This window comes from Tribolium castaneum, chromosome 3, assembly GCF_031307605.1.
Source record: "Tribolium castaneum strain GA2 chromosome 3, icTriCast1.1, whole genome shotgun sequence".
Taxonomy (NCBI): domain Eukaryota; kingdom Metazoa; phylum Arthropoda; class Insecta; order Coleoptera; family Tenebrionidae; genus Tribolium; species Tribolium castaneum.
This window is the reverse complement of record NC_087396.1, coordinates 19,339,102-19,362,443: the sequence shown is the minus strand read 5'-3', so window position 1 is coordinate 19,362,443 and position 23,342 is coordinate 19,339,102. Positions and strand designations below refer to the sequence as shown.

General features: G+C 37.2%; 5 protein-coding genes and 1 long non-coding RNA gene across 13 annotated transcripts; 2 read left to right on the top strand and 4 right to left on the bottom strand.

The window, feature by feature from the left end:
• Positions 1-100: 100 nt before the first annotated feature.
• On the bottom strand, positions 101-8,600 carry pug (pugilist). Of its 3 annotated transcripts, none has more exons than XM_008194495.3 (12): positions 8,495-8,600; positions 6,555-6,621; positions 6,304-6,502; positions 6,118-6,254; positions 5,834-6,068; positions 5,615-5,726; positions 3,087-3,312; positions 2,861-3,034; positions 2,669-2,805; positions 1,602-2,616; positions 319-757; positions 101-272 (listed from the first exon to the last, which is right to left on the bottom strand). In XM_008194495.3, the coding sequence occupies exons 1-12, from the start codon at positions 8,583-8,585 to the stop codon at positions 183-185; spliced, it is 2,922 nt and encodes a 973-aa protein (XP_008192717.3). In that variant the 5' UTR covers positions 8,586-8,600; the 3' UTR covers positions 101-182. The 3 variants fall into 3 exon arrangements, with proteins under 3 accessions (XP_008192717.3, XP_008192718.2, XP_975938.3); XM_008194496.2 differs by lacking the exon at positions 8,495-8,600 and adding an exon at positions 7,602-7,737; XM_970845.5 differs by lacking the exon at positions 8,495-8,600 and adding an exon at positions 6,811-6,847.
• A 297-nt stretch (positions 8,601-8,897) lies between these two features.
• On the top strand, positions 8,898-9,667 carry roh (reduction of Rh1). The gene is made up of 3 exons (XM_008194498.3): positions 8,898-9,020; positions 9,260-9,442; positions 9,496-9,667. Exons 2-3 carry the CDS (start codon positions 9,274-9,276, stop codon positions 9,564-9,566), a joined length of 240 nt encoding a protein of 79 aa, XP_008192720.1. The 5' UTR covers positions 8,898-9,020; positions 9,260-9,273; the 3' UTR covers positions 9,567-9,667.
• Positions 9,026-9,260, bottom strand: LOC135265745 (uncharacterized). The gene is made up of 2 exons (XR_010333588.1): positions 9,126-9,260; positions 9,026-9,073 (listed from the first exon to the last, which is right to left on the bottom strand). It is a non-coding gene; the product is annotated as an uncharacterized LOC135265745 (long non-coding RNA).
• Positions 9,668-9,890: 223 nt separating the features above from the next.
• On the top strand, positions 9,891-13,698 carry Rcd6 (Reduction in Cnn dots 6). 3 transcript variants are annotated; one of them, XM_008194491.3, is made up of 6 exons: positions 9,893-10,214; positions 12,136-12,279; positions 12,589-12,684; positions 12,733-12,986; positions 13,033-13,178; positions 13,224-13,698. In XM_008194491.3, the coding sequence occupies exons 1-6, from the start codon at positions 10,143-10,145 to the stop codon at positions 13,604-13,606; spliced, it is 1,095 nt and encodes a 364-aa protein (XP_008192713.2). In that variant the 5' UTR covers positions 9,893-10,142; the 3' UTR covers positions 13,607-13,698. The 3 variants fall into 3 exon arrangements, with proteins under 3 accessions (XP_008192715.2, XP_008192713.2, XP_008192714.2); XM_008194492.3 differs by having other exon boundaries at positions 9,894-10,214; positions 13,033-13,172; XM_008194493.3 differs by lacking the exon at positions 12,136-12,279 and having other exon boundaries at positions 9,891-10,214.
• LOC659686 (uncharacterized protein) lies at positions 13,642-20,499 on the bottom strand. 4 transcript variants are annotated; one of them, XM_064355841.1, is made up of 4 exons: positions 20,390-20,499; positions 19,796-19,919; positions 14,674-14,789; positions 13,642-13,805 (listed from the first exon to the last, which is right to left on the bottom strand). In XM_064355841.1, the coding sequence occupies exons 2-4, from the start codon at positions 19,911-19,913 to the stop codon at positions 13,707-13,709; spliced, it is 333 nt and encodes a 110-aa protein (XP_064211911.1). In that variant the 5' UTR covers positions 19,914-19,919; positions 20,390-20,499; the 3' UTR covers positions 13,642-13,706. The 4 variants fall into 4 exon arrangements, with proteins under 4 accessions (XP_064211911.1, XP_015836947.2, XP_008192716.1 ...); XM_015981461.2 differs by lacking the exon at positions 20,390-20,499 and adding an exon at positions 20,159-20,319; XM_008194494.3 differs by lacking the exons at positions 13,642-13,805; positions 14,674-14,789 and adding an exon at positions 14,809-17,609 and having other exon boundaries at positions 20,390-20,494.
• A 6-nt stretch (positions 20,500-20,505) lies between these two features.
• Positions 20,506-22,553, bottom strand: LOC659618 (uncharacterized protein). Its single transcript, XM_965909.4, has 5 exons — positions 22,345-22,553; positions 22,156-22,278; positions 22,042-22,101; positions 21,686-21,991; positions 20,506-21,005 (listed from the first exon to the last, which is right to left on the bottom strand). The coding sequence occupies exons 2-5, from the start codon at positions 22,222-22,224 to the stop codon at positions 20,727-20,729; spliced, it is 714 nt and encodes a 237-aa protein (XP_971002.1). The 5' UTR covers positions 22,225-22,278; positions 22,345-22,553; the 3' UTR covers positions 20,506-20,726.
• Between the last annotated feature and the right edge of the window lie 789 nt (positions 22,554-23,342).

Genomic DNA, 23,342 nt, shown 5'->3' with positions numbered 1-23,342 from the left:
TTTAACTTTGGGGAATTTCTGCAATAGCGGATAAAAGCACTTAAAACCAATTCCAGTATTTGTTTTTTTGTAAGTAGGTAGGTATAAATAAACCAACTAATCACGGATTTATTTATTTATTTATACAAAATATCGCATCACCCTTGTCACCTATAAAATTTTAGCATTTACAAAAATTTCGATTAAAACAATCCCTCGATTTGTCCGGTCTCAATATTGTAGTCGATGTCGTACAGCGCCGGCCTTGTGGGCAGCCCCGGCATTGTGGAAATCTAAAACAAAACTATAACCCCCACACAAAAAATCCGACTTATTCACCTCTCCTGCAATTGGAACCACAAATCCCGCCCCCACCGAAACACTAACATCGGAAACTTTCAGCTCGAAACCGGTCGGTGCCCCTTTAATACTCGGATCTCCAGTGAACGACATTGAAGTTTTCGCCATGCAAATTGGCAATTTCCCGTAACCCCTTTCTTCGTAAAGCTTCAACCGTTCTGTTACTTCAGGGGTGTAGGTGACTTTGGCCGCACCGTACATCTCCCTCGCAATGGTTTGGATTTTCTCATCTAGGGATTTGTTCGCGTCATACAAAAGTTTGAATTTGCTGGGTTGCTGGCACGCTTTAATGACGGCCTCTGCCAGCTGGATGGACCCAGCGCCTCCGTCGGCCCAGTGGCTGCTGACAACGGCGTCGAAGGCGCCGTTCTCCTTCGCGGCCTTCTGGACCAGCTTGATCTCCGCCTCCGTGTCAGTTCTGCCAAACAAATTTAGAATTTAATGAGTGTATAATAATTATTCAGAAATAAAATTAACTAGACGCCCTCTGGTGATGACTTTTGAACTATGTCGAAAACAGTAACGAAATTTTCGTAATTCCACATTTAACTGACATCTAATAAATTGTTTAACAATTTTGCGTGTACAGTGTTAATTACTTACATTGGAGAGAATCACTTTAAAAGTACGTGGTGGTAAATACTAGCGTTGACTTTGGTTGACTTTGGTATAAAGTGTTTATTGTTGGAACTTGAAAGTGGATAAAAAGTGAAAAATATTTAAATTTTGATTACAAAGAGTTATCAAACAGTTGTCTAATTAAAGATTATAAGTAATGGATCACAGCGAACACAAAGTTTGGCTCAAGAAACCAATAAATTAGTGAAGTGTGTGAATTTTAGGTTAGAATTTTCCACTGAAAAAATCATGAAATGCTGCGGTAAATCTACAAAACTACAATAAAGATTAACAACTGCTGATACATTTAAACGTAAATTATGCCAAAAGGTAGGCTTTTCAATGTCTTTGTAGTAATTTTCCAATAAAGAAAGTGAACCAAACAGTCATTCGTTATTCGTGTTTTCCTCGTCATCTCTAATTTGTCAACATCCGTTTCTTCCACCAAAGATACAATAGTCATTCCGCATTGGCAATGTAATAATTGTGAAGCCTCAAAATTCGTACAACGCTTAAAATATCCGAATAAACATTTTCCCGCCATTTATGCTTACTGTTTTCGACCTAGCTCAGTGGCGCCCCCAACGGTAATTTTACTTCCGAATAACGAATTGAATACTACGACTGCTTCATTGCCTACTTACTCGAATAAATTAATGCAAACAACGACGGGAAGCCCAAATTTCCTTCCATTGCTGATGTGTTTGATTAAGTTGGGAAGTCCCTTTTCCAAAAGTTCCACGTTTTCCTGTGTGTATTCGGGCTTGAGGGGGGCGCCAGGAGTGACAGCGGGGCCACCCCCGTGCATTTTCAGCGCCCGAATTGTTGATACCAAAACCACACAGTTCGGGGCATCTCCCGAGGTGCGACATTTGATATTAAACAGCTTTTCCATTCCGATATCAGACCCGAAACCACCCTCTGTGATAACATAGCCGCTTTCGCCGGCCAGTTTGAAGGCGATTTTATCGCCCACGACCGACGAACATCCATGGGCTATGTTGGCAAAAGGCCCAGCGTGGACCAGGACCGGGGTTCCCTCCAAAGTCTGCATCAGATTCGGTTGCATTGCGTCTTTGAGCAGGACTGTAACAGCCCCCGTGGCCCCCAAATCGTCAACAGTCACGGGCTCCTTCCTCTTGTTAAAACCAATAACGACGTTAGAGACGCGTTCCTTCAAGTCCTTCATGTCGGACGCCAAAGCAAGGATTGCCATGAACTCGCTTGCTACGGCTATTGTGAAACCCGTTTCGCGAGTTAGGCCTTTTTCGGTCGGTGATTGTCCAATTGTGACTTTACGGAGGTATCTGTCGCTGATATCTAAGACTCTTTTCCAAGTCACCGATTTTGGGTCAATATCCAGGCGAGCGAATCTAGTTTTCTCCTCTGGTGTTAAGGAATTAGGGTCGGTTTTACTAATGCCAAGCTTTTTGAGGCGTCGCAGTTGTATTGGGGAGAATTTTCGCGTCCCTTTTAGGGTCGGAACCAAGCGGTCGAACAACGCGGTGTCGGCCTGCGTGGCTTCGTGGAAAATTCGGGCGTCAATTTGAGCCGCTAGTAAGTTATTAGCAGCGGTGATGGCATGGATGTCGCCGGTTAAATGCAAGTTGAAATCTTCCATTGGAATCACTTGGGCATAGCCACCGCCAGCGGCACCTCCTATTCATTTCAAACCGATGCAACTTTGCTATAATTTGTTGTTATTTCTCACCTTTGATACCGAAAGTTGGGCCTAAGGACGGCTGTCGCAGCGTCACAATCGCGTTCAGGCCCTTGTGGGCGCACAAGGCTTGGGCCAAGCCCACCGAAGTTGTGGTCTTGCCTTCTCCCAAAGGAGTTGGCGTCATCCTAGCAAACAATTAATAAAAACTCGCCCTAACTCGGCTCTTGTTGTTATTATTACCCCACAACTGCGATGTATTTGGCATTTTTGCGGTCGCTTAGTCGGTCCAGAACCGACAAGGAAACCTTGGCTTTGGTGTTGCCGTACGGGATTAATTCGCTGGGGTATATCCCGATATCGTTCGCTAGACTTTGGATGTTGACGGGTTGTTGTGCGCGGGCGATATCTATGTCCCTAAATTTTAAATTGTTGATAAAATTTAAGAGTTTTGTGGAGTTAGGGGTACCTTGGGACCGGTCTTTGTGGTCGCATGTGAATGATGCGCAAGTTCCATTTTGCGTCTAATAAGGTGTTGAGGGCTTTCTGGGCACTTTGTACCGTGTTTTTCATTAGCATTGCCACTGTCATGGGGCCTACACCTCCAGGGACTGGGGTGATGTAGGAGGCTACTTTCTTGGCCGATTCGTAATCGACATCGCCGACTAGTCTCTGGCCGGATTTTTTAGTGGGATCTGCAATTTTGTTGTTTTTGGTATTTCTAAACAATTTTTTACACTACACTGTTTTTTTTTGATGCTTGGTGCAACTATTTGAACTATCAGTGGATGAAGCAGGTTTGTGATAGTTGCAAAACCGAAAAAATTACTTAATGCGAAGTTCAAGCAATAAACTTTAAATTTTATATTGTGTATATTAAGTATGTTTTATAAGTTATAATTATAACTGCGTGACGTTATTCCGATATTTTTTATCGTTTACGTTGACTTTGATATCTAAATTTTCTTTTTGCAAAGTAATGGGTGCAATTAGAAGGTTCGTAATATCATTGGGACGGGCTATTTTTTGTATAAAATCAGTACTTATAATTTAGTACTGTAAAGAAACCAAATTAAAGTTGTTGGTTTATTCATTAGGAAAGTTCCCCTGAAACTAAATTTACAGGTGCGAATTAAATTAGGTACCTGTTGTTCTTAACATAAATATTTCATCTTCCATATCGAGTGCGATATTATTTTTGAAGAGCTTAAGTTGAGGGTTTAACATAAACATCGTACCAAAAGATGGTGTCAAATTTGGCTTTATATAATAAAGGAACGCGCAAATAACGCGATATCAGATAGTACCAAAACATCTAAAAGTTAGTCGCAAGCCAGTTAAGAGTTCTGCCAGAGCTCTCAGTTTATATTCTATGGTACTTTTTCTAGAAATTTTCAAAGCTTCGGCATTTAGGAAATATAATATAATATTTATATTATAATAAATATAATATTCGCTACACCTGAACTACAGAAAGCAAAGAATTTCAACAAAGCCTTAAAGACTAAAAAAATCATCTTCACACACATTTTTTATTCAGAGTTTCAAGCCCCCTAAAGATTTAAAAACTGGATGATGTCTTAGATAAACAGAAGGATAGAAGGCAAAAAAAGCTTGCCGCTAAAATCTCCAAAACGGGTAGTTTTTGCCGATAAGAGAACAATCTTGCTGATTAAATTCTTAAGTTCTCACTAGATTTGGGTATATTTTTAAAGAATCGGACTTTGAAAAAAATCCGTAGGAATTAAGAGTGGAAGCGATATTTAAAATTTGTACCTATATTGTTTTAAATACCACATTTTCGTATAAGGTTTTATGTTGACATTGACATTGTTGTTATTATTATTATTATTATTATTATTATTATTATTATTATTATTATTATTATTACAATTATTTTTACTTTCTAGACCTATTAAGCTGGGTGTTACTCGAAGGACCCGAGACTTTTGATTATGTTTTAAGGGTAACGATATGATGTCCTTTCTATTTCTATATTTAGTTTCACTTTATCTACGATTATTTAATTAGGTACGACAAAAAAACAGGACACAACTACCCTCTTCATTATTGATAATTTTTTTCCTCAAATAAAGCAAGTATTTAAAAACCCGCTCGCAACTTTCAATATTACATTCATTTATATGTGTCATCAGCAACATCAATGTTTGCTTTTTATTTTTATCAGTCAGACGAAATGTATCGCATTTCCTAGAATTACAAAGATTGAACATACAGATTTGCAAAAACAATATCTGACCTCGAATTGCCACTTACGTTAAAATGTTTATTTAAAATATTTGCAAATTAGATTAATTTGTCTTTATTTTAACCATCAACACCTAATTCCGTAAACAATAAGAAAAAATTAAAAAATTTTAAATAACGAGTTTCTAAATAAACGTTTTTTACTTTTTGTTAAAACCATTTTTCTGAATAAAAACAACCGACATGCAGTTTGTAGTTATTAACAAACCAAGGAAATGTTAAATTGCTTTTAACAAACCAATTATATATCGAACTCGTAGAATGAATTTAGTTAACAGACTGAAAATCATTATCCAAATTTTCAACCATTTGCAGACGAAAAATCAAGCGAAAAATTTTGACTTACCTTCATCATTTGGATCCATTTCGATGGTTTTACTCGTACTTGCTCTGTTGTAAGTGTAAGAACAAAATACTTAAAGATGCGAAGTTTCAAGATAAATACAGTTCCAAAGTGTAATTAAATATGCAGGCTACTTAGTACTTTTACTCAAACAATTTGTACCTGCGTGTTGAAGGTCAACCTAATTTGTGATTTCCCTCCACAAACCTGCTCACCCCCCTTGTTGCACCCACGAAATATGAATACAGGTAAAATAGCACCAAATATCGGCGCCAAAATATAACAATCCGATTTACAGAAATTTCACGTACAATTTTTCTTTTTTCAAACATAAGTTATCAATAATTTAATAATTTTAGGAATTTCGATATTTTTCAAATTCTTACCTGGGATCGCGTTAATGCCACAGTCAATCACCACAGCCCCCTTCTTGACCCAGCTCCCTTTCACCAGTTCCGGTTTTCCCACAGCCACCACCAAAATATCGGCCCTTTTGCACTAAAATAGCCACTGTGAGTAATTACAATTGATTATTCTGTTTGAAAAATTATTCAAACACCGACAAGATAAGCAAAGATAAACCAGCTCATCAAAATATTTATTACCGTTTCTTCCAAGTTTCTGGTTCTTGAGTGGCAAATTGTCACAGTAGCGTGGGCCCATTTTAAGAGTTCACCAACAGGAGTACCCACAATTTTGCTCCTTCCCAAAACTACAGCCTCGGCGCCTTCAACTTTGATCCCGGTGTGTCTGATAAGTTCCATAATGCCGTTAGGGGTGCACGGTATGAAAGACAGCAAGTCACCGACCGCCGTTCGGCCCTCATTTAGAGTATTTAAACTACAAAAAGTTACTCCATGAAGTGGTAGAAAAAATATTATGTGCCCACCCGTCCACATCTTTTTCGGGCGATACCGCGTCTGTGATTAAATGGGGGTCAATTTTGTTAGTTGTATCAAGGGGCATTTGCACGATAATGCCGTGAATGTTGGGATCGTCGTTCAGTTTTTCCAATTTTGAAAGAAGCTGAAAGTTATTTTTTCAGTTTTGTCCAACTTTGTTATTTAGCACAGACCTCTCCTTCCGTCGTGGTTTGGGGTAATTTAACGTGATGTGCTTTGATGCCGATCTCACCAGCAGTTTTAATTTTCATTCTAATATAAACGTTTGAATCCTCTCGACCCCCGACTTGAACAATAGCTAAACCTGGCTCAAAACCCGGCAGTCTTTGCTTAAGCCGGGCTACATCCTGGGTGAGTTTATCCGTAAGTTGTCTAAAATATTGGGATTAGAAGGGAATAAGTTTCGTAAATTGGAAAAAATTACTTAGCCACAAGTGTCCCTGATAGGACTTGTCCAAGTACGTCAGTCGATGCCATTCTTAAAAAACGGTCTGGAATTGACAAAGAGTTGAAACCGAATGAACTATCCCAAGAAACAACAAGATAATCAAGGGAAGTTAAAGAGCGGAAAGGTTAAAAAGGCTATCACATAGCAGTGATATAAATCATGAAAAATAGACAATTACGTCCGAGTCATCGTATTATGTTTTCTCAGAAATCACTATAAAAAATTACTTAACTGCTCAAAAATAGTCGGATCATTCCGAATTAGAATGAAGCATTATGTTATTAAGTCCACCAGTTATAATACTGAAGAATTGATAGCAGAAATTGGGTTCTTCAATTTAACTATTGGTGGTCAAATCCATTCCTCCGCGTTTAAGAGGAGCTCAGTAAAAATACAAAATTTATTAATTCTGTAGATAAATAACTAGTGTAAAAAAATATGTCAAAAAGGTTACACTTTTTTTGGGTAAGGATTGAACTTTTACTGGTTTTATGCAGATAAAAATAATTATAACTGTACGCTTTCGACATCTCGAATGTTTTTACGTATCAAATCTTGTTGTTTCGTAAGAAGTTGCGTAAAACTAATAAACAAATTTCAAATGATGGGGAATAACAAATAATTACAAATTTTACAATATTTTGCTTTTAGTTACAATTATCAATTTCATTTATTAATAGAGTTGGAGAGTATCTGATATTTATTGTTTTAAAAATAATAATGAATACAAATACTCATACTCTTGGATGCAAAATAATGTTATCAATTTTTTTGATACTTTTCCAAGAATTTGATAAAGTTGTGGACTTTAGCAACAAGGATTCCACATACGTGTAACTTAGTACTATTCCCAAAATCCAAATACATTATTATTTTTGACTTTAACAATTAGGATCATGCATTCAAAATTATGATTCCATCCAAGTTGCTGTCCTGTCAAAGTAACGTTTGAATTGATAAATAAATGAGAGTATTGTCAGACGAAAAGTATTTAGTGTAGTTTAAAATCTTGAGATTGCTTACCCACAAAGCGCCGAGACAGCAGGATTGTTTTAGTTATTTCCATTTTTACCAATGTTTGTATATTTCCAGAAAATTTATGTAAAATGATCAATAATTTAGAAAATGCATGAAAAATGCAGTCAGTTCAGCCAACATGATTAAGAATTATAAACAAATAATTATGATGGTAAACAAAATAAGAGCCCGAAGAATAAAGATGCGGCGATAACGCGCCAACAAATCTTCAAAATCAAGATTTATTTAAAGTTCCCAAAATTGTTATACTGTTAATAAATGATGATGAAGAGTACTTAAATAAACGACACAATAATGAACTGAGACTTTCTCCAAAAGCTCTGGAAAGTGACTACCATGCAGCAATAAATCGGAACAAGGTTTGTACCATTAAATTCATAATTTATAAAAGTCATACGTTACGGTTTATGGCCAAAAACGATTTTAAAATCAATGGCAAAGTTACCTATTTTTGAAATAAAAAGCGCAAATCCAACAATTTTCAAAAAAAAAAAAATACAAATATTTCGGAAACAGCAAAAGCTGCTTTCATTTCATCTTCCTTATGATAACTCAGTTTCAAAAAACTTAAAAACTTGGCTTTCCATTTAAAATAAGAAAATTGATAGTTTTTTTCGAAATCGTCTTAGTTTTTGAGTTGTTAAATTTTTTTTTTTTCAAATGGCACCCAACTACGGTGATTTTTTTGATAAAAAATTCTGATCTTATTTTTTTTCTGAAGCCGTGAAGGAAATGTTAACATTTTCTCTTCTTTTAGTTTAGTAGTTTAGTACGTAGTATGGGGGTACCCATCATAATGACAATGGCCATTAAATTAATTAAAGATTTAAACGAAGATGAGGCACATGTAATTTAATGTATTATTAAAATTCACTTACCTCCATTTGTTGGTATTTTTTCTGATTCTTTAAACTGTAGAGCAATCTTAATTATGATTTGAAAGATTATATGGAAAATTAAAAAATCCATAACTTTTAAAACACACTTTGTAATAGTTTGAGCAACAGATACAAGATACATGGTTATTTTTTTAATTTTCTGAGACAATGTAAACTGATAAAAAGGGGTGTTTTATTTATTTATTGTAGGTTATTAAAACGATCACGTTTCGCGGCTTTTTTACGTCCATAGTTATTTTTTTTCGCTAGGATTGTTGCAATTTTTTTGGTTTAGTGGGTCCATGGTTAGGGTTTAGAATAAAAAACGATTTCATTTGAATTTATTTATTATTTATTAATCAATTGCTGTATTAATTACAATAATTTTTGTAAAAAAATGTGCAAAATAAATTTTGTAGGGAAATACCACAGGGAAATACAGCTTTTAAGGTTGGTGTTGGATAAAGTACGCATGTCAGCGCAGGTGTAATAAGAGGTTAGGTATTGTGACATTTCGGTTGTTCAGGTGAATATTTCTTCCAAAAATTCAGAAAATGTAACCAATAGGTCATACACTCTCTAAAACGATAAATTTCTTACTTATTTATCGTCTTAGTACCCTAATAATTACGGCTTGCTGAACTATTGTTCAATGTCACCCTCACTATGTGGTGATTACATAAACGGCAACATAATCTGATCAAAGAACTTTACATAACATTTATTCAAAAAAAAATATTTCTTCTAAATATTTAATAATTCTAGGTGAGACCAGCACGATGGCCGACAAAGCAAAAATTTCCAGACCCATGAAATTCCCTTACACCTTTTCTGCAAAAATTGCCCAGTTTCCATTCAAACACCACATGAAGCATAACTGGGTTTGGAGATACTATCCTCTTGCAGTTCTCTTATGTATCCCAGTTTTCGCAAAAATCAGCAAATTATGTACGTATTTGTGCCCCTTTTCTTTCTCTGTAATTACATAATTATTTATCCAGCAAACTCACCTGAAAACGTTGCCAAATGGGCTGAAATTCGCCGCAAAGAAGCTGCAGAACATCATCACTGATGGGCTACGACCTAGGAGTAGTCGCAATAGCAGCATTTTTTATGTTAAGTCCAACATTACAAACTGTTCATTTAGAAATGGCATATATAATTTAAAAAGTTCGCTTGTGTTTCATTTCCACATACAATTATATAAAAAAAGAGTGCAATTTTTGCTAAATCTTCAGTTAAACACCTCTGTGTAAAGCTGGTTGCCTACCCTTTTGTTTAAATAAATGAACCGGAGGATTACCTTAAGAGAAAGTAAACACGCACGTGAACAAAATATTCAAATGTGCTTTGCTTGCGAATAACACGGTACTCGATTACTCATTCATTCTTACCTCACCCATGGTAGGAACCACTCCAGTCTCGAAGGTTAAACGTCTTAATACGAAAGAGAAACAACAATGGTTTTGAAAATCATTTAAACATACATTTATGTGTTACATAAAAGAAAATTATTTTGAACGTGAAAGTGTAAACTTATCGGAAAAAAATTACGCGGGATTACCAAAACAGTGAAAGTGCGAAAATAGTGCGATTTTAAAAATGTGATTCCAATTTGAAAATTAAAATGTAGTGCAAATTAGTGAAAATGGCTCTAGTGCGATCGTGTTTCTGCTGCAGCTTAGCAATAGCGTCCGGATTTTTTGCAGTTTATCTTCTGGTAAATTTAAATAATTAAACATATAACACAGAAAATCTTGTCTCTCCAAGTTTGCAAAACTACAAATATCGCAGTTAAATATCGAGTGAATATTGACATTTAAAGCAGGAACTGACCATGAAAGTTCGACTTTTATGGAAAAATATAAAAGCCAACATAATTAAACAATAGGAAATTGGTTGTTATTATTATAAACATTTAGTTTTGCATATCTTTACTTCCAGAAGTAGCATAAGACATGAAAATTTAAATGTGTAATAAAATAATCACCTACGTTATTACGAGAATATTAATTGCTTTCTTCATAGTAATTGACACGGATATCGGTAGTTAAATAAACACTTCGCTGCAATACCGATAATAGTTTCAATTATCCTTTATTATTTCGAAAAAAGTTCGATGCGGAAAACCGAATACCTAAAATTAATGGAAGTGATTACAAATTTCTCTCGTTATTATTGTTGTTAGCGCTAAATGAGTTTTTATAATCGCTTCAATTATCTAGGGATCGCCCCAATTGTTAGAACCATTGAAGTTTCACAAAAAATAGCAAAAATAAAACTTTTCCATTTCGTAATCTTCGGCAGTTTTGGTACTTCTAAAAAACAACTCATTGCTAGATGACTTAAATGTAAACAAATAAACTCTGTCTCGTAAAATAAATTATTTATAAACATATTCTAAACAAATGCATACTTATTTAAAATGAAGTGGGAAAAACCTTCACTGACGAAATTGTGCAAATAGCAGTCCCGCAACAACATTTATGTCATATTTAATTCCAATTTTCTCACCAAAGTAGCAAAATACGATGTCATCTTAAAAAAACACCCATTGTTCATCTTTTATTTCAAAACAAATTTACTTTCACCGTAATATCCTGAAACAAGGTAAAATCAGCGGTTAGTATTTTCAAGGTTTAACCAGTAGGAGACAGTGGGCGTTATTGCGTGGAATAGAAGCCAATTTATTTCTATCTAATAAATTCGAGAAATCAAATAGAAACAAAATCCAGCAAATGGTGCGTATCGACCACAAATTAATTTTTGCAGTAGGTGGACGCACTGGACTGTAAAAATTTTTGCAGGCTTTCTCCGCTCATCAATAATCAAGTCTTAATTTAGTTCTTCGTATCTGGGTTTCAAGGTGTTTAAAGACAATAAACTACATAGCCACATTAAATTGGCTGTCGATTCACGTGTCGGGTAGACAGTTACATTACTGTCCTGTGAATCAACGGAAACATAAAAGGCTATAGACCATTGTGGGCAGTGAAGAAAAAGACACTGTTTCCTACATTCGAGTCTATAGCAATGCACCTATAAATATACCACGACTTAATTAAAACAGACGTGAAACGGTAAAATTAAAAGAACCCGAAAACTGCCGTAATTAACGCGCTTGTGAAATATTGTTATTGTTGAAAAAATCTCCCGAATGTCCACACATTGACAGTGAAAGGATCTTATCAAAGACAAGCAATACTACGATTCACTTTCACTGTTTAATATTATAATAAACTCTCTAGAACGACATTTCTATCAAGAGCAAACGTCTGGAGTCGGTTTTTGTTGAGTCAACAACCGAAAAACAACTCCGCGTATGTGAGAAATATTCAGCTATTCTGTGGGACAAACTTTCATGCCCAATTGTTTCGTTGCAAATGATCAATTCGATTGCGTTTTTCAATAAACCTCAAACCGTCTTAAATGATTTCAAAGAAAATGAAAGCGTGTGGTGCATTAAAATATCAATTAATTCGATTAGAAGTAGTTCACTGAAGTAGTGCATTTAATGTTCGAACGTGTGAAGACGCGGTGTCGACGAACTTATTAACTCATTTGTCTAACTAATTAATCAAAAAAGCATTCAAGCCGATCACATTTCCGCATTTTCCCAATATTTGAATTGTCTGTTTCAGATCGCGTACCTGATAGCCTTTGCGTTTGAATTGCTATGGATTCTGGAGTCCTTGGTGGCCTTGCCTGCCGCAGCAGTCTTGTTGTGTGCGGGATATTTCACAATGGCCCTGTTTGCAGCATTGCTAATCCACGGATTGGCGACGGTAATAACATTTATGCTAAATTTTCGCGTCTAATACAAGTCAATATGTATTAAAAGAAAGCTTTCACGTGCTGGACTATTAATATAGTTTTAATGACCACTTTCACGTTCATGAAAAGGAAGTGGAAATTGAAATCAATTCTTATCTTTGAAATAAATTAATTACCGCGAATTCGGCACTTTCCACGCCAGGTGCGAACCGTCCGATTTTCGAACAGTTGCACAAAAACTGCACAAAAGTGAGAGTCGAGATAAATAATTGCATAATTTAACGCACTGAATGCAGCACGTAATATTTTTCCAATTCTAGAAAAATACTCTTTGTCTCATCGCCTGGATGTTCGCTGTGACCATATTAACGTTCCCAGAGGCGGGTTTAGTCATTTACATGAGCATCCAGTACTGGGTAAGTGATTTTTCGTTTGAATCACTTCAATAAGCTGCGACTTTACAGAGGATCGAAACTTTATACGGAGTGACAGAACTGGCGAGCTGGTTGGTCCGCATTGTAGTAAATGTGATACAGTTAATTTTAATCCAGTCTCTCTACACGACATGGAAAGACGAAGAAATTGTCGAGAAGCGACTGAGGGACTTCACCATGGCCCCCATTCCCATACCGCGCGAGTCCCTGGCGTCCCTCAACTCGCAGTTTTACCAAAATAACGCCTACGATAATTCCGAGGAGATGGCAATGGGGCTCAAACGGTACAAACGGCCAAAAGTGTGACTTTGTTTCGAAAAAATGTTTTAGGGCCGCCTCCACGCCCCACATCTGGTCGAACGCAGTGCCCAACAACCTGGCGGCGGTCCAATTCGACGGGTTTCAATTTTGCACGACCCAGAGCGAGTTTAATGCGAGCGTTTTCGTGCCAAGTTACATCAATAGCGACAGTTTGAGTAAAAACCGTTGGGGTTTTTTCGTGGCTTCATGGTTTTTTCCAGGTAAGAAAGCCCAGTCCTTGATGGATTTGAGGATTCTCGAGGATGGCCAGGACAAAGTGAACTTCCCGTCGATGGTGTCCAAGACCATCACGGAGACAAGTAGCGCCATTATCCCGAATTTCGAAGTGAGCCCCCCCAGGATGCACAAGTACGCCTCTGTGGACGCCCTCAACGACTTCAACAAGTCCAGTCATGTGATCAAGAACCGGACCGGCTTTTACGCGCAGCCTATCCCCAATTACGGGGTTCCCATTTATTACGGCCCTTTGGACGGGCCTGATTTTCTCATTTACAAAAAACAAGTCGATAAGTTGAGTAGTAAGAACTCGTTGAGTAACGCGTCCGCTGATGACGTGCAGAAGTACAGAGACGTTGCTTTATAAAAGGTGCCATTTAAGTATTTACGTAAACGGTTGTGTATTAGGCAATAAATTTTATTTTTGTACATATTTTATTAAATTTGAATGTTTTTAAACAGTTGTTTTAATTCATGGACGAAGCCCATGGTGGAGTCATCGGCTGCGGGTTCTGGAGGTATGACATGACTATGGCTGATATAGACAACATAAAGGAACTCAGAATCTGAAAGACAAGACTTGGTGATATATTTTTCAGGAAACGGAATCTCAAATAAGCGGTCACTCTCACTGCAAATGCAGGATGCAACTTTTTTAGTTACGGCTGACTTGGCAAACTGTTACGATCACTATTAGATAACAGGGTATAAAATGGATTATTGTATTGAAAACCAGGTCAAAGTCGGATTGATTTTTCCTCGACCGGTATCATTATTTTAATGACTGATTAATTAGTGATTAAAGCTAAGCTCTCACGACGAGGACAAAGGTCCTTCAAGCTGTAAAAAGTAACCAAGGTCGTTTAAAAACGGCAATACGGCTGTGAGAATAAACTATTAACTATTTGGATTTTTTTTAATCTATAATAAAAACTGAAAAATGAAAAGGGTCTTCATTTCGTATTTTCAACACGTTTCTCCTAACTCATAAAATAATTAAGTTTTTTACTGGGTCTGCTTTCCTATACTTTTTAATTACATTTTTCCAATAGGAAACTCTGATGTCCAATTGAGGTCTCCCATTAAAAGATAATTTATTACTGTATTAAAAATTTTCATATTGAACAAATGTCGTCACTACTTTTTGTAGTTTATACACGCAATTATTCACAAAAGTAGTTTTTCAGGTTGAATATCTTTCTTCCTCTATTAATTTTTTCTATTCGGTCTAAATGACCGCAAATAAATTTAAAAAAAACGCCACAAAACGGATTTAGGGCCCAAGTCTTCAGAAATCAATGGTGTTTTAGTGCTGCCTTTAAACTGATTCTGCAAATACTTAGCCACTTTTTTTGGTTTTATAAAAAAATCTTTGCACACATAGTTTTAGCAAAAGTCAGTTTTTGTTAGAAATGCTGAAAATAAATACAGTACCTGCTTTGTGTCGTCCGACAGCCGAGAGTTGGCAAAACTGATGCAAGAGCAGTACAAAGCCACCCACGCGCACCACTTGAGCCGCATCATAAGCCCGCACATGCTAAAAATCATGCCTGAAATAAGAGGACAGCATAATTTTAATAATATTTATTATATATTATATTTATATTCAGTAATATGTGTAATAAAATACGAACGTTTTGCAACCTTGTTACAAAATGGATCCTCGCATCAATTTTTGCTCGGTTTATATTTTGAGAATAAAATGCTTTATAAAGAAGAATCAGTCGAGGAGGATGGCCCTTTTGTAACGAGGCTCCGAAACATGTTAAATATTAGTTTGCAAATGAAATTGAATACAATGGTATCTGAATAAAAAATAAATAATTCATACAACACAACGAAAATTACAAAGTTGACGTAAATGTGCTGGACTTGAGAAATGAATAATGTTATGTATTATTTGTTATACATAAAAACGTGTAAAAAATACACTTTTAGTCGTGTCGTGCAGTCCAGTTTCATCTTAAACATTCTAATATTCCTCTACGTTCTTTACAGAAAGAAACAATTTTTATCGTTAACACAGCCATAATCTCCTACGCTCATATTTTAATCAGATTTCCTAAATTTTCCCTAAGACATCTATATCATGTTGAGACATGTAAGTGAGCTAATTACGCTATAGAATCTCACACAGAATCATACAGTAAAACAAAATACAGCACTACTAGTACTTCAATAAAAAAACCCAAGCTGGAGAGACTGGGGCAGATGAAGCTACATTAGATGAGTATACATTACGATATCTACACTAGAGAACAAAATATTCCACTGCACTGACATTACCCTCATGCAATCGAATCATTACAAAAATAGTGATATTGTAACAGTAGCAATTTAATTGTATGCAACGAACAAAATGATGTAAATCACAGTTTCAAATAGCACCAAATTCAAAAAAATTTGGCTTTCTCCGAAGTCCTTCCCCAAGCGCGAAATAATCTGATAATTGAATTTAAGCCGAGGCGAGGACCACTTTATTTACATACTTTACAAATTTTACAAATTTACACTACGGCCAATCAGAATCAAACCTCCAATCCCGGGAAGCGAAGCGTTTGCAAACTAACCAGAGTTCAGACTCTACTACATATTAGACATGGCAGTGTCACACCGAAAATTGAACCAAGCCGTAACATATCACTGTTAACAAATACTTCACCGTGACAAGACTTGTCAACAAAGGATAACAACTAAAGTCCGAGTATTTTCCTTCCACACTTGGCTACAAATCTACTGTTGCTGCTGCTGCGGAGTCGTTTCGTTCGGCGCAGTGCTCGTTGCCGTGGTCGTCGTCGTCGAAGTGGTCGTCAAGATCGGGGTCGCAGTCCCCGGCGCCTGACTCTTGGGGATCTGCGACCTGAGAAAGTTATTTTCAGTCTCCAACTGTTGGATCTTTTCCATCAGTTCTGCGATTTTCTCCTTGAGCACTTCCACCTCCTCCCGAACCGTGTACATCAGGTGGCTCTTGACCAGATCCATCGCTTGCTCGATTTTATTATCGATGGCGTTGACCACCGGGTTGGTCTTGGAGGGGTCGTCCGGGTTCTCCGAACTCACTTCGTTGGTTTCGCTGACTGTGGCTTCGCCTGCGCCTTCCTGGTTCTCGAGCACCGTCAAACTATTAACGTTCATATCAAACTGAGGATTCGTGTACACGTTATTCGCCTGGTTCTTGTCTTGAGTCGTTTGATTTTGGTCAAACACGGCAGTGGTTGGCACCACATTGCTTTGGTTCTGGACCACGTTCTGGGCCGGTACTTGCTGAAAATTCGTGTTTTGTTGGTACTGTTGGTTTTGAATGACAGGAACTGATTGGCTTTGAGTGCTGCTTTGCACCACTTGGATGCTGGGCTGCGAGATTTGCGCTTGGCTGACGACGGGCTGTTGCACGCTCGTGTTTAGGATCACACTTTTGGCGGCCTGTGTCGGCAAACTGCTCGAAGTGACTTGCTGTTCGTTTTGCTGGGGAAACGCGTGACCGTTGACCATGGGGGCGGTCACGTTCGGCTGTCCCGCGTACGTTTGACTCTGTTGGAAATTCGCTGGTAATTGCACAGTCTGTGAGGTCGGAACGAACGCACTACCCTGATTCTGTAAAATATTCGCGGGGACGTATTGAACGTTTTGGTAGTTGGGGGGAATCGCAAAGCCGGAGTTTTGCACAACTCCCGTCGCAAAATACGGTTGCGATGCGTTTATAAACTGCGCTGGCATGCTGCTAGGCACGCCCGACGTGTTCACTAACTGCTGGGGCAAAGTCTGCGTTTGGAGGTTGTTCGGGGGGTAGAAATACTGCGTTTGGGGGATCATTTGGGCTTGAACGTTGGGAAAAAACTGCGTGCCGTTGGTGAAGCCGCTCTGGAGGAGCATCTGCTGGATCTGCTGCTGGGGCAGGCTCTGGGTCTGGAGGTAGACGCCTCCGGCGGGCACGGAGATGCTCCCCGTGGACTGGGTCACCTTACTCGGCTGGGTGATGGGGGGCGGCGCCTCGTCGACGTAGTCCATGCATTTCCAGCGGCCGCGCTTGAACGGCTCCAAGCTGGCGATTTTGACCACTTTGAAGCGGTCGTTGCGGCTGGGCGTCGAGTGCAGGTCTTTGGGGTCGTCGGGCGGCTTCGCCGTGGTGTCGATCACCGAATCGGTCGATATCGTGACCGTCTCCGTGGGCAAGTCCGCGATGGTGACGTTGGTCGGTATGATAGCGACGCCGTATTGAGGGCTGGTGGGTATCACGTTGGTGGCGTTCGTCTCTTCGACTGAAACTTCCTCAGCCACTTGGTGGGCCTCCGCCGTCGGCACGGTTACATCCACCACGTGTTTGTCAGTCGTAGCCTCCGCCGATGCATTTGCCGTGGTCGCGCGTTGACCTACGGAATGCAAACATTAGATAGTTCACGTGGTACCCACTCACACTCAATATGCTCGCTTCTCTACACTATACCGAGATTTATTACGCACTTATTAACAATGTTTACGACCCAACGAACGGCGAAAACAATCGCGACTAATTTTAGACGACGCGATTTGACTTAAAATAGAATAAAGATAAAGCAATTTCAATCCAAATACATTAATATTAATAGAACGAGTTTGCCTGCTTACGTGTGTTTTTGTTGTTCGCATTGATTGAAAGATGCCATAGCTTAACGAACAAAACGTGATGCTAGACACGGAAGAAATAATAATTGGAAATATGAGCGAATAACTACAAAAAATATATTAAAAATCACAATAGCCAAGCAAAAAGCACCGAGGAGTGTCAAGGCTAAGATCACATTGTAAATAACTCGATAAAATTAGCAGTAATTGAACAATTGAGCAATAAAAATCTTAAAGATGACGTGACTCTATTATCCAAATCAACATGATTTGCTGCTCCAATCCTACCTCAAATTTAATCGATTTTCTGGCGTTTTCAAAATAGAAACAAATAAATATGTTAATAAGTTCCGTCATTCAAACAACGCGAGAGAAATACGAAAAACTCCCCGAGAAATACGAAACTCAACTTTGATCCCTTTTAAGCGGATTACCAGAAGTTCACTGAGAATGATATGATAAATAAACATAACGAATGGCGGCGTAATTGATACTCGGTTCCGTAACAAAAATACACAATAAAATTAACAAAATTACTCACAAAAACATGGTGAAGGTGTAGCAGCAAATCGAAATACTTGATGACGAACTGATCAAACTTTATTTTATATTCCAAGTAAAAAAAAACTACTACGCGTCTTGTATCACGACTTATCACTAGTCATACTTATTAAAAATTACATAAGCACAGAAACGTGTTTTAATATTATGAAAATTACTATAAAAATAAAATGATTTTAATTGGTCGAGGCCAATATGAGAAGTTCGATCTAGAATTCAACAAAAATAACTTAATACGTGCAACATTTGTTCTACTCGTATATGGACAAGGTTTCCTGCGGTTGGGAAGAAGGATAAAAACCGGGTGATTTAGCCAAGATTACTGAGCGAACGGCAACCCAAAATACACCTCACGTACAAAGTGATCCCGTGTGGCTGCGATCTCTGACTATTTTATTTTATTTTTAAAGAGTACCATTGGAACAATGTCCTGGAAAATTTAAGACGAAAACCGAGAAGTATGGACAAGATCTTTACAGTTTTCGTAAATGTTGAGACGAAAAGAGTGAAAACAGAAGTCTGACTTAACATCCAGAAATCCTTATACAAATTCAAACCATGGAAAAATACAAAAATTTGACAATATTTCTTCAATTATAATGACATCCAATATTCACAGCAATGAATAAGTATGTCTTTTATTCACTCAGGTGAGTGAAATACTCGCGTTCTTCTTGATTTTTTAAATAAGAACTAGAACGAAGTTACTTTTTCCTTCTGTGTAAAACGACACTGCAGGTTTATTTTGCGAACGATATTCGATAAAATATAATAAAAACATTTCGTTCATAAAGAGAAACTCACTAAACATAATCTAATGCATTGAAGAAAAAAAAGAAAGAAACTTTAATATTAAAGAATTACCAACTTTCTTGAATGTGATATTTGTTGTTAGACCAAAGTACTCACAGGAGTATTAGATGAAAAATTTGATAACATAAAAGATGACTCGCAATGATATTCAATTTCATCACTTTATTCTTAATATCCAAACATTTTCTACGACTTATGAAGATGAAGACATAAAAGGGTCATGTTTCACTCCCACGATCACCTAACGCATTTTTTATTTAAGAAATGACGTAGTTTTGTTAAGATTAGAAAAAAAAGTTTAACATTATTCAATTTATACAATCAAAGACCAGGTAAAAACGTTATAATGGTAAAACTGGTACGAAATTGGTACCCCAGCGTTTAACTATAACAAAAAATGTAGAATTCCGCCACAGTCAAGCTTGTGTAAAATGTGAATAAAACAAACAGTTATGATTCTGTGTGACTTTCAATAAATTATTCATTTCTCTAGCCATTAAGAGGTTAAAGGTAAAAAGTACCCAATGGGCACACTGGACTACAGAATCGCCCAACAAGACCTGCAAATAGTGCTACTCACCCAAAATGTTCATGTAGTCTGGTGTGAGGTCTTCCCCCTGTCCATTAGCATTTGCAGTTGGGGGCTTATACCTTTGAACTTTCTCAGGTCTTCGGGGGTCGACATTACCAGGAAGCATTCTGATCTGTAATTGAGACCTCGATCAGTTAAACTCACAGAACAACCACTCATTCAAGTCCACAACAATCAAGAAAAATGATAATAAACGACGAGTTCATCACCCAACTGTCAAACATCGGCTGAAATGGCGATTTTTGAAGACACAACACGACCCCAGCTGTCAAATTGAGCATCAACGGAAAGAGCAAGATTTACAGAATGTAATTCCACCGGTTTTGAATCGTAATTATTTCTATTACTCACACTTTTTGCTAAAATATAGTCCTAAGAAATCACAATGGCGACAAGCACAACCTATGCGAATTAATAAATGTCATAACACAGTGGCGTAGGTCATGAAAATTGCTGGGTGTGGGATGGCTTCGAAAAGACTGTTTATTATTATTCAATAAATTGTGACTCACGAACTGGCAATTTGCTTTATTTGAAAAATATTTTCGGCGAGACTTTGCACGAAATTCTTTAAATACTCACCGGTGCAGAATCAAATGCATTGACGTGCTGACTCGCAGCCAAACTGGGAGCTCAAGGTTGAATTATTTTTACTAATGGCCCAATTTTTATCGATGTAATAAAGAGTGTCACTTGACTCCATTAGTACAAAATAAATTTTATTGCAAGAGTTTAACAACTAACAGTAAACAATATGGCATAAATACACAGGAAAGGGGTCTACTATCGAAAAAGTACTACTATTCACTCACGGTCAATTGTGTAAGTCTCTATAGAAAAAGTAAGTTATTATTTTGTACACGCCCATGAATGGTAAAATAGTTAGTACTATCTCGACTGCTAAGTATATCCTTGATTGCTATGAGGCTGGCATTTTCGGTATGTGAACAATGTGTCTGTATGTGCTAAGAACCATACTATTCAAGCTCTTAGCTGCCAAGACTAAAGCAGACTTTGTCGGGTTTATGTAATATTTCAGTCCCATTTTTTTGCGTTTTGCGTATTTCTCAGCGCCTTGGAGTCGGTGGTAGTAGGCCAGAAAAGTGCGGTCGCTCGAAATGGGCTTGTCGACGTCTACCACTTGGCCAAATCCAATCCTAACAAGGGATTCCCCAACATTAACAACTCGTGGCTTGTTCTACAAAAAATCAATTACTTCTAGTTCCAAACACAGCTTTCTTGATCTATGAAAGAACTTTCCCTTCAATGAGAGGGCGCGCTAGAGAAGAGTACAAAAATAATTTGGAAGAATTATTCTAAATGAAACTGGAGAACTTTATAAAAGAGAAATTGGAGAATGTTGTGTTTTTTATTTACGATCTTTTTTGTTATTAGGGTTTAGTGTAATAAATTAATTTACCAGTCTGTTTTTTTCCTTTACACGTTTCTAATATTTTGTTTCTAACCCAATGTTGTGGCATAGTTGGCGGCATTTCAAGGCTGACAGCATCTGACATTTCTTTTTACGGTTGAAGCTCAGTTTTTAGAACAGTTTATGAAGATGTTTTTACTTAGTCGACACAAGTAGATAGCATATTCACTTAGTTAACGGTTTACCAATAAAAAATATATTGAAAAAACTTGTTTTCATTTGCATAAACAACTAAGACAACTGACTAAATCATAACGAAAAATGAAGACATTTGAATTTAAGTTTTGAGGCACGGGGAATTTCAAATTTGATGGCCTCATATGACATCATAAACAGCCAATAGAACGACTGATGAAATGGCAGCACCAATCAAAAATTGGTTACGCCCGGCGAAGGAAACTTCCTTCATTAATCAAGGAAGCTGTGTTTTAAGAGCAAAAAATTACGTTTTGAATCTGAGACAACAAAACTTCGCACTGAACGAAGTCTCGGTCTTTCGCAACTGGAATAAACCTGACTTCGCTTCCTGCCACAATAGCCTGCAGCCAGTTTAGGCCAAGTCCTGAAACATTAACTCCTGAAATTTTGACAGGGAGTTGTCCCTCTGGCAGTCCTGGTAAGGCGATTAGGGGTTTGTGGCGTATCATAAGAAGGGCCCCACTGGGCTCAATTCGTTCCACAACCCCGGTTAGTTCTTTGCGTTCTTGGATGAAGTGGTTAGGGATGTCCGAAGGTCTCCTAAACCTACTGAACTGCAAAAACACGTCAAATTGGGTCACGTATGAGTTATTTGTTTACTCACGGGGCGCACCCTCCTTATGGCGATACTCAAGCCAACTAATGCGACAGAATAACAACCCAACTGTTGGCAACAAGCTTAGGATTTTTGTTTATGGGAAAAATTGCAAACACTCACCTGGACGCCTCTGTTATTCTGTTCCATTAGATCAATGGCATTACTTAACAAGATTTTGATTTCGTCCATCCTCGATCAACAACGTGTTGAATTACATGCACATCTTGCCAAAGGTGCCAAAAGCTAATAATAAAAATTTAAATGTTCGTTCTGGTGCAACGATGTAATCGGGTAAAAATAAAAACTTACATTTCTGATTCAAGTCTAAAAGTTGAAGTTTGATATTTGACTTTCGGTGTCTAGATTTTTATACTTCATAAAACCAATCGTGTTCGATCACGATCCATAACCAGCAATTGCCATACAAGGTTTTTGACAAAATTATGTAATTCGCAAACGGTTGACAAGGTATTCGAAACAGGTTTGTCGCGATATTGACTGCCGATGAGGCTAAAAATAATACCTGATATGTTTCTTGTTTGTACATAAATAATATTTTTTCTTTGAGTTATTTATTACAGCTTCATGGCAATTTTTTGGATTTGTAATCAGCTACTAACGGACAGATGGCGCACCATTACGGTATTTTGAATATATATTGCAGAGCGCATTACGAGAGGCTATACCTATTAAAACATGTTGATAATAGCTGGCAGAAGCTTATACAATTTTTGAAATTGTTACAATTCAATTACTAAGCCTAAAACAGTAACAATATTTCACAAATAAAGTTTTCTTAATCATTTTTCATTCATTTAATAAAGAAAATATTAATTTATTTTGAAGTAGATAAGGGCCACATGTAACAAAACGCCTTTTTGTGTACTCTTCATATTTCTAGTATGTAATTCTAATAAATTATTAATCGTTCATGTAAGAACGTAATTGTAATTGTAATTCACTATATAAAAAAATAAAAATAAAAGTTTTTTAAACTACAGAAAAACTGATTTTTTTCTGTAAAATTGTAAGAAATACATTGTAGAAAAATAGTTTAGTAGAAATTTTTCCCTTCCTTTTGAGTACCTTGCACATTGGCACATATTTCTTCAAAAAAATGTGTTGTGGAAAAACTTTTTTCTGGAAAATAATCTTCTGTACCTAATAATGATTCAAAATGCTGAAAATGACATCGTTACGTTTCTAATTTTATTATAATTGGAACATTGTCAAACAGGTGTAGAATGTTTTACTTCGAATTAAAACTTAAGGTTGCTTCCGGTGGACTCAGCGGAGCACAAAATTAC

What these genes read in the sequence shown, in the direction of transcription:
- LOC659618 (XM_965909.4), bottom strand. Translation starts at nt 22,224, where the DNA reads ATGGACGAAATCAAAATCTTGTTAAGTAATGCCATTGATCTAATGGAA. An exon ending in CCATAAGGAGGGTGCGCCCC is followed by an intron (nt 21,992 to 22,041) that starts GTGAGTAAACAA and finishes GTGTTTTTGCAG; the next exon opens with TTCAGTAGGTTTAGGAGACC. An exon ending in TGTTGTCTCAGATTCAAAAC is followed by an intron (nt 21,006 to 21,685) that starts GTAATTTTTTGC and finishes GATTTTTTGTAG; the next exon opens with AACAAGCCACGAGTTGTTAA.
- pug (XM_008194495.3), bottom strand. Translation starts at nt 8,585, where the DNA reads ATGGATTTTTTAATTTTCCATATAATCTTTCAAATCATAATTAAGATT. An exon ending in AAAAATACCAACAAATGGAG is followed by an intron (nt 6,622 to 8,494) that starts GTAAGTGAATTT and finishes TGTCAATTCCAG; the next exon opens with ACCGTTTTTTAAGAATGGCA. An exon ending in CCACAAAGACCGGTCCCAAG is followed by an intron (nt 3,035 to 3,086) that starts GTACCCCTAACT and finishes TTTAAAATTTAG; the next exon opens with GGACATAGATATCGCCCGCG.
- Rcd6 (XM_008194491.3), top strand. Translation starts at nt 10,143, where the DNA reads ATGGCTCTAGTGCGATCGTGTTTCTGCTGCAGCTTAGCAATAGCGTCC. An exon ending in TTTTTGCAGTTTATCTTCTG is followed by an intron (nt 10,215 to 12,135) that starts GTAAATTTAAAT and finishes TGTCTGTTTCAG; the next exon opens with ATCGCGTACCTGATAGCCTT. An exon ending in ATGGCAATGGGGCTCAAACG is followed by an intron (nt 12,987 to 13,032) that starts GTACAAACGGCC and finishes AAAATGTTTTAG; the next exon opens with GGCCGCCTCCACGCCCCACA.
- LOC659686 (XM_008194494.3), bottom strand. Translation starts at nt 19,913, where the DNA reads ATGCTTCCTGGTAATGTCGACCCCCGAAGACCTGAGAAAGTTCAAAGG. An exon ending in AGACTACATGAACATTTTGG is followed by an intron (nt 17,610 to 19,795) that starts GTGAGTAGCACT and finishes TGCATTCCGTAG; the next exon opens with GTCAACGCGCGACCACGGCA.
- roh (XM_008194498.3), top strand. Translation starts at nt 9,274, where the DNA reads ATGGCCGACAAAGCAAAAATTTCCAGACCCATGAAATTCCCTTACACC. An exon ending in CGCAAAAATCAGCAAATTAT is followed by an intron (nt 9,443 to 9,495) that starts GTACGTATTTGT and finishes TTATTTATCCAG; the next exon opens with CAAACTCACCTGAAAACGTT.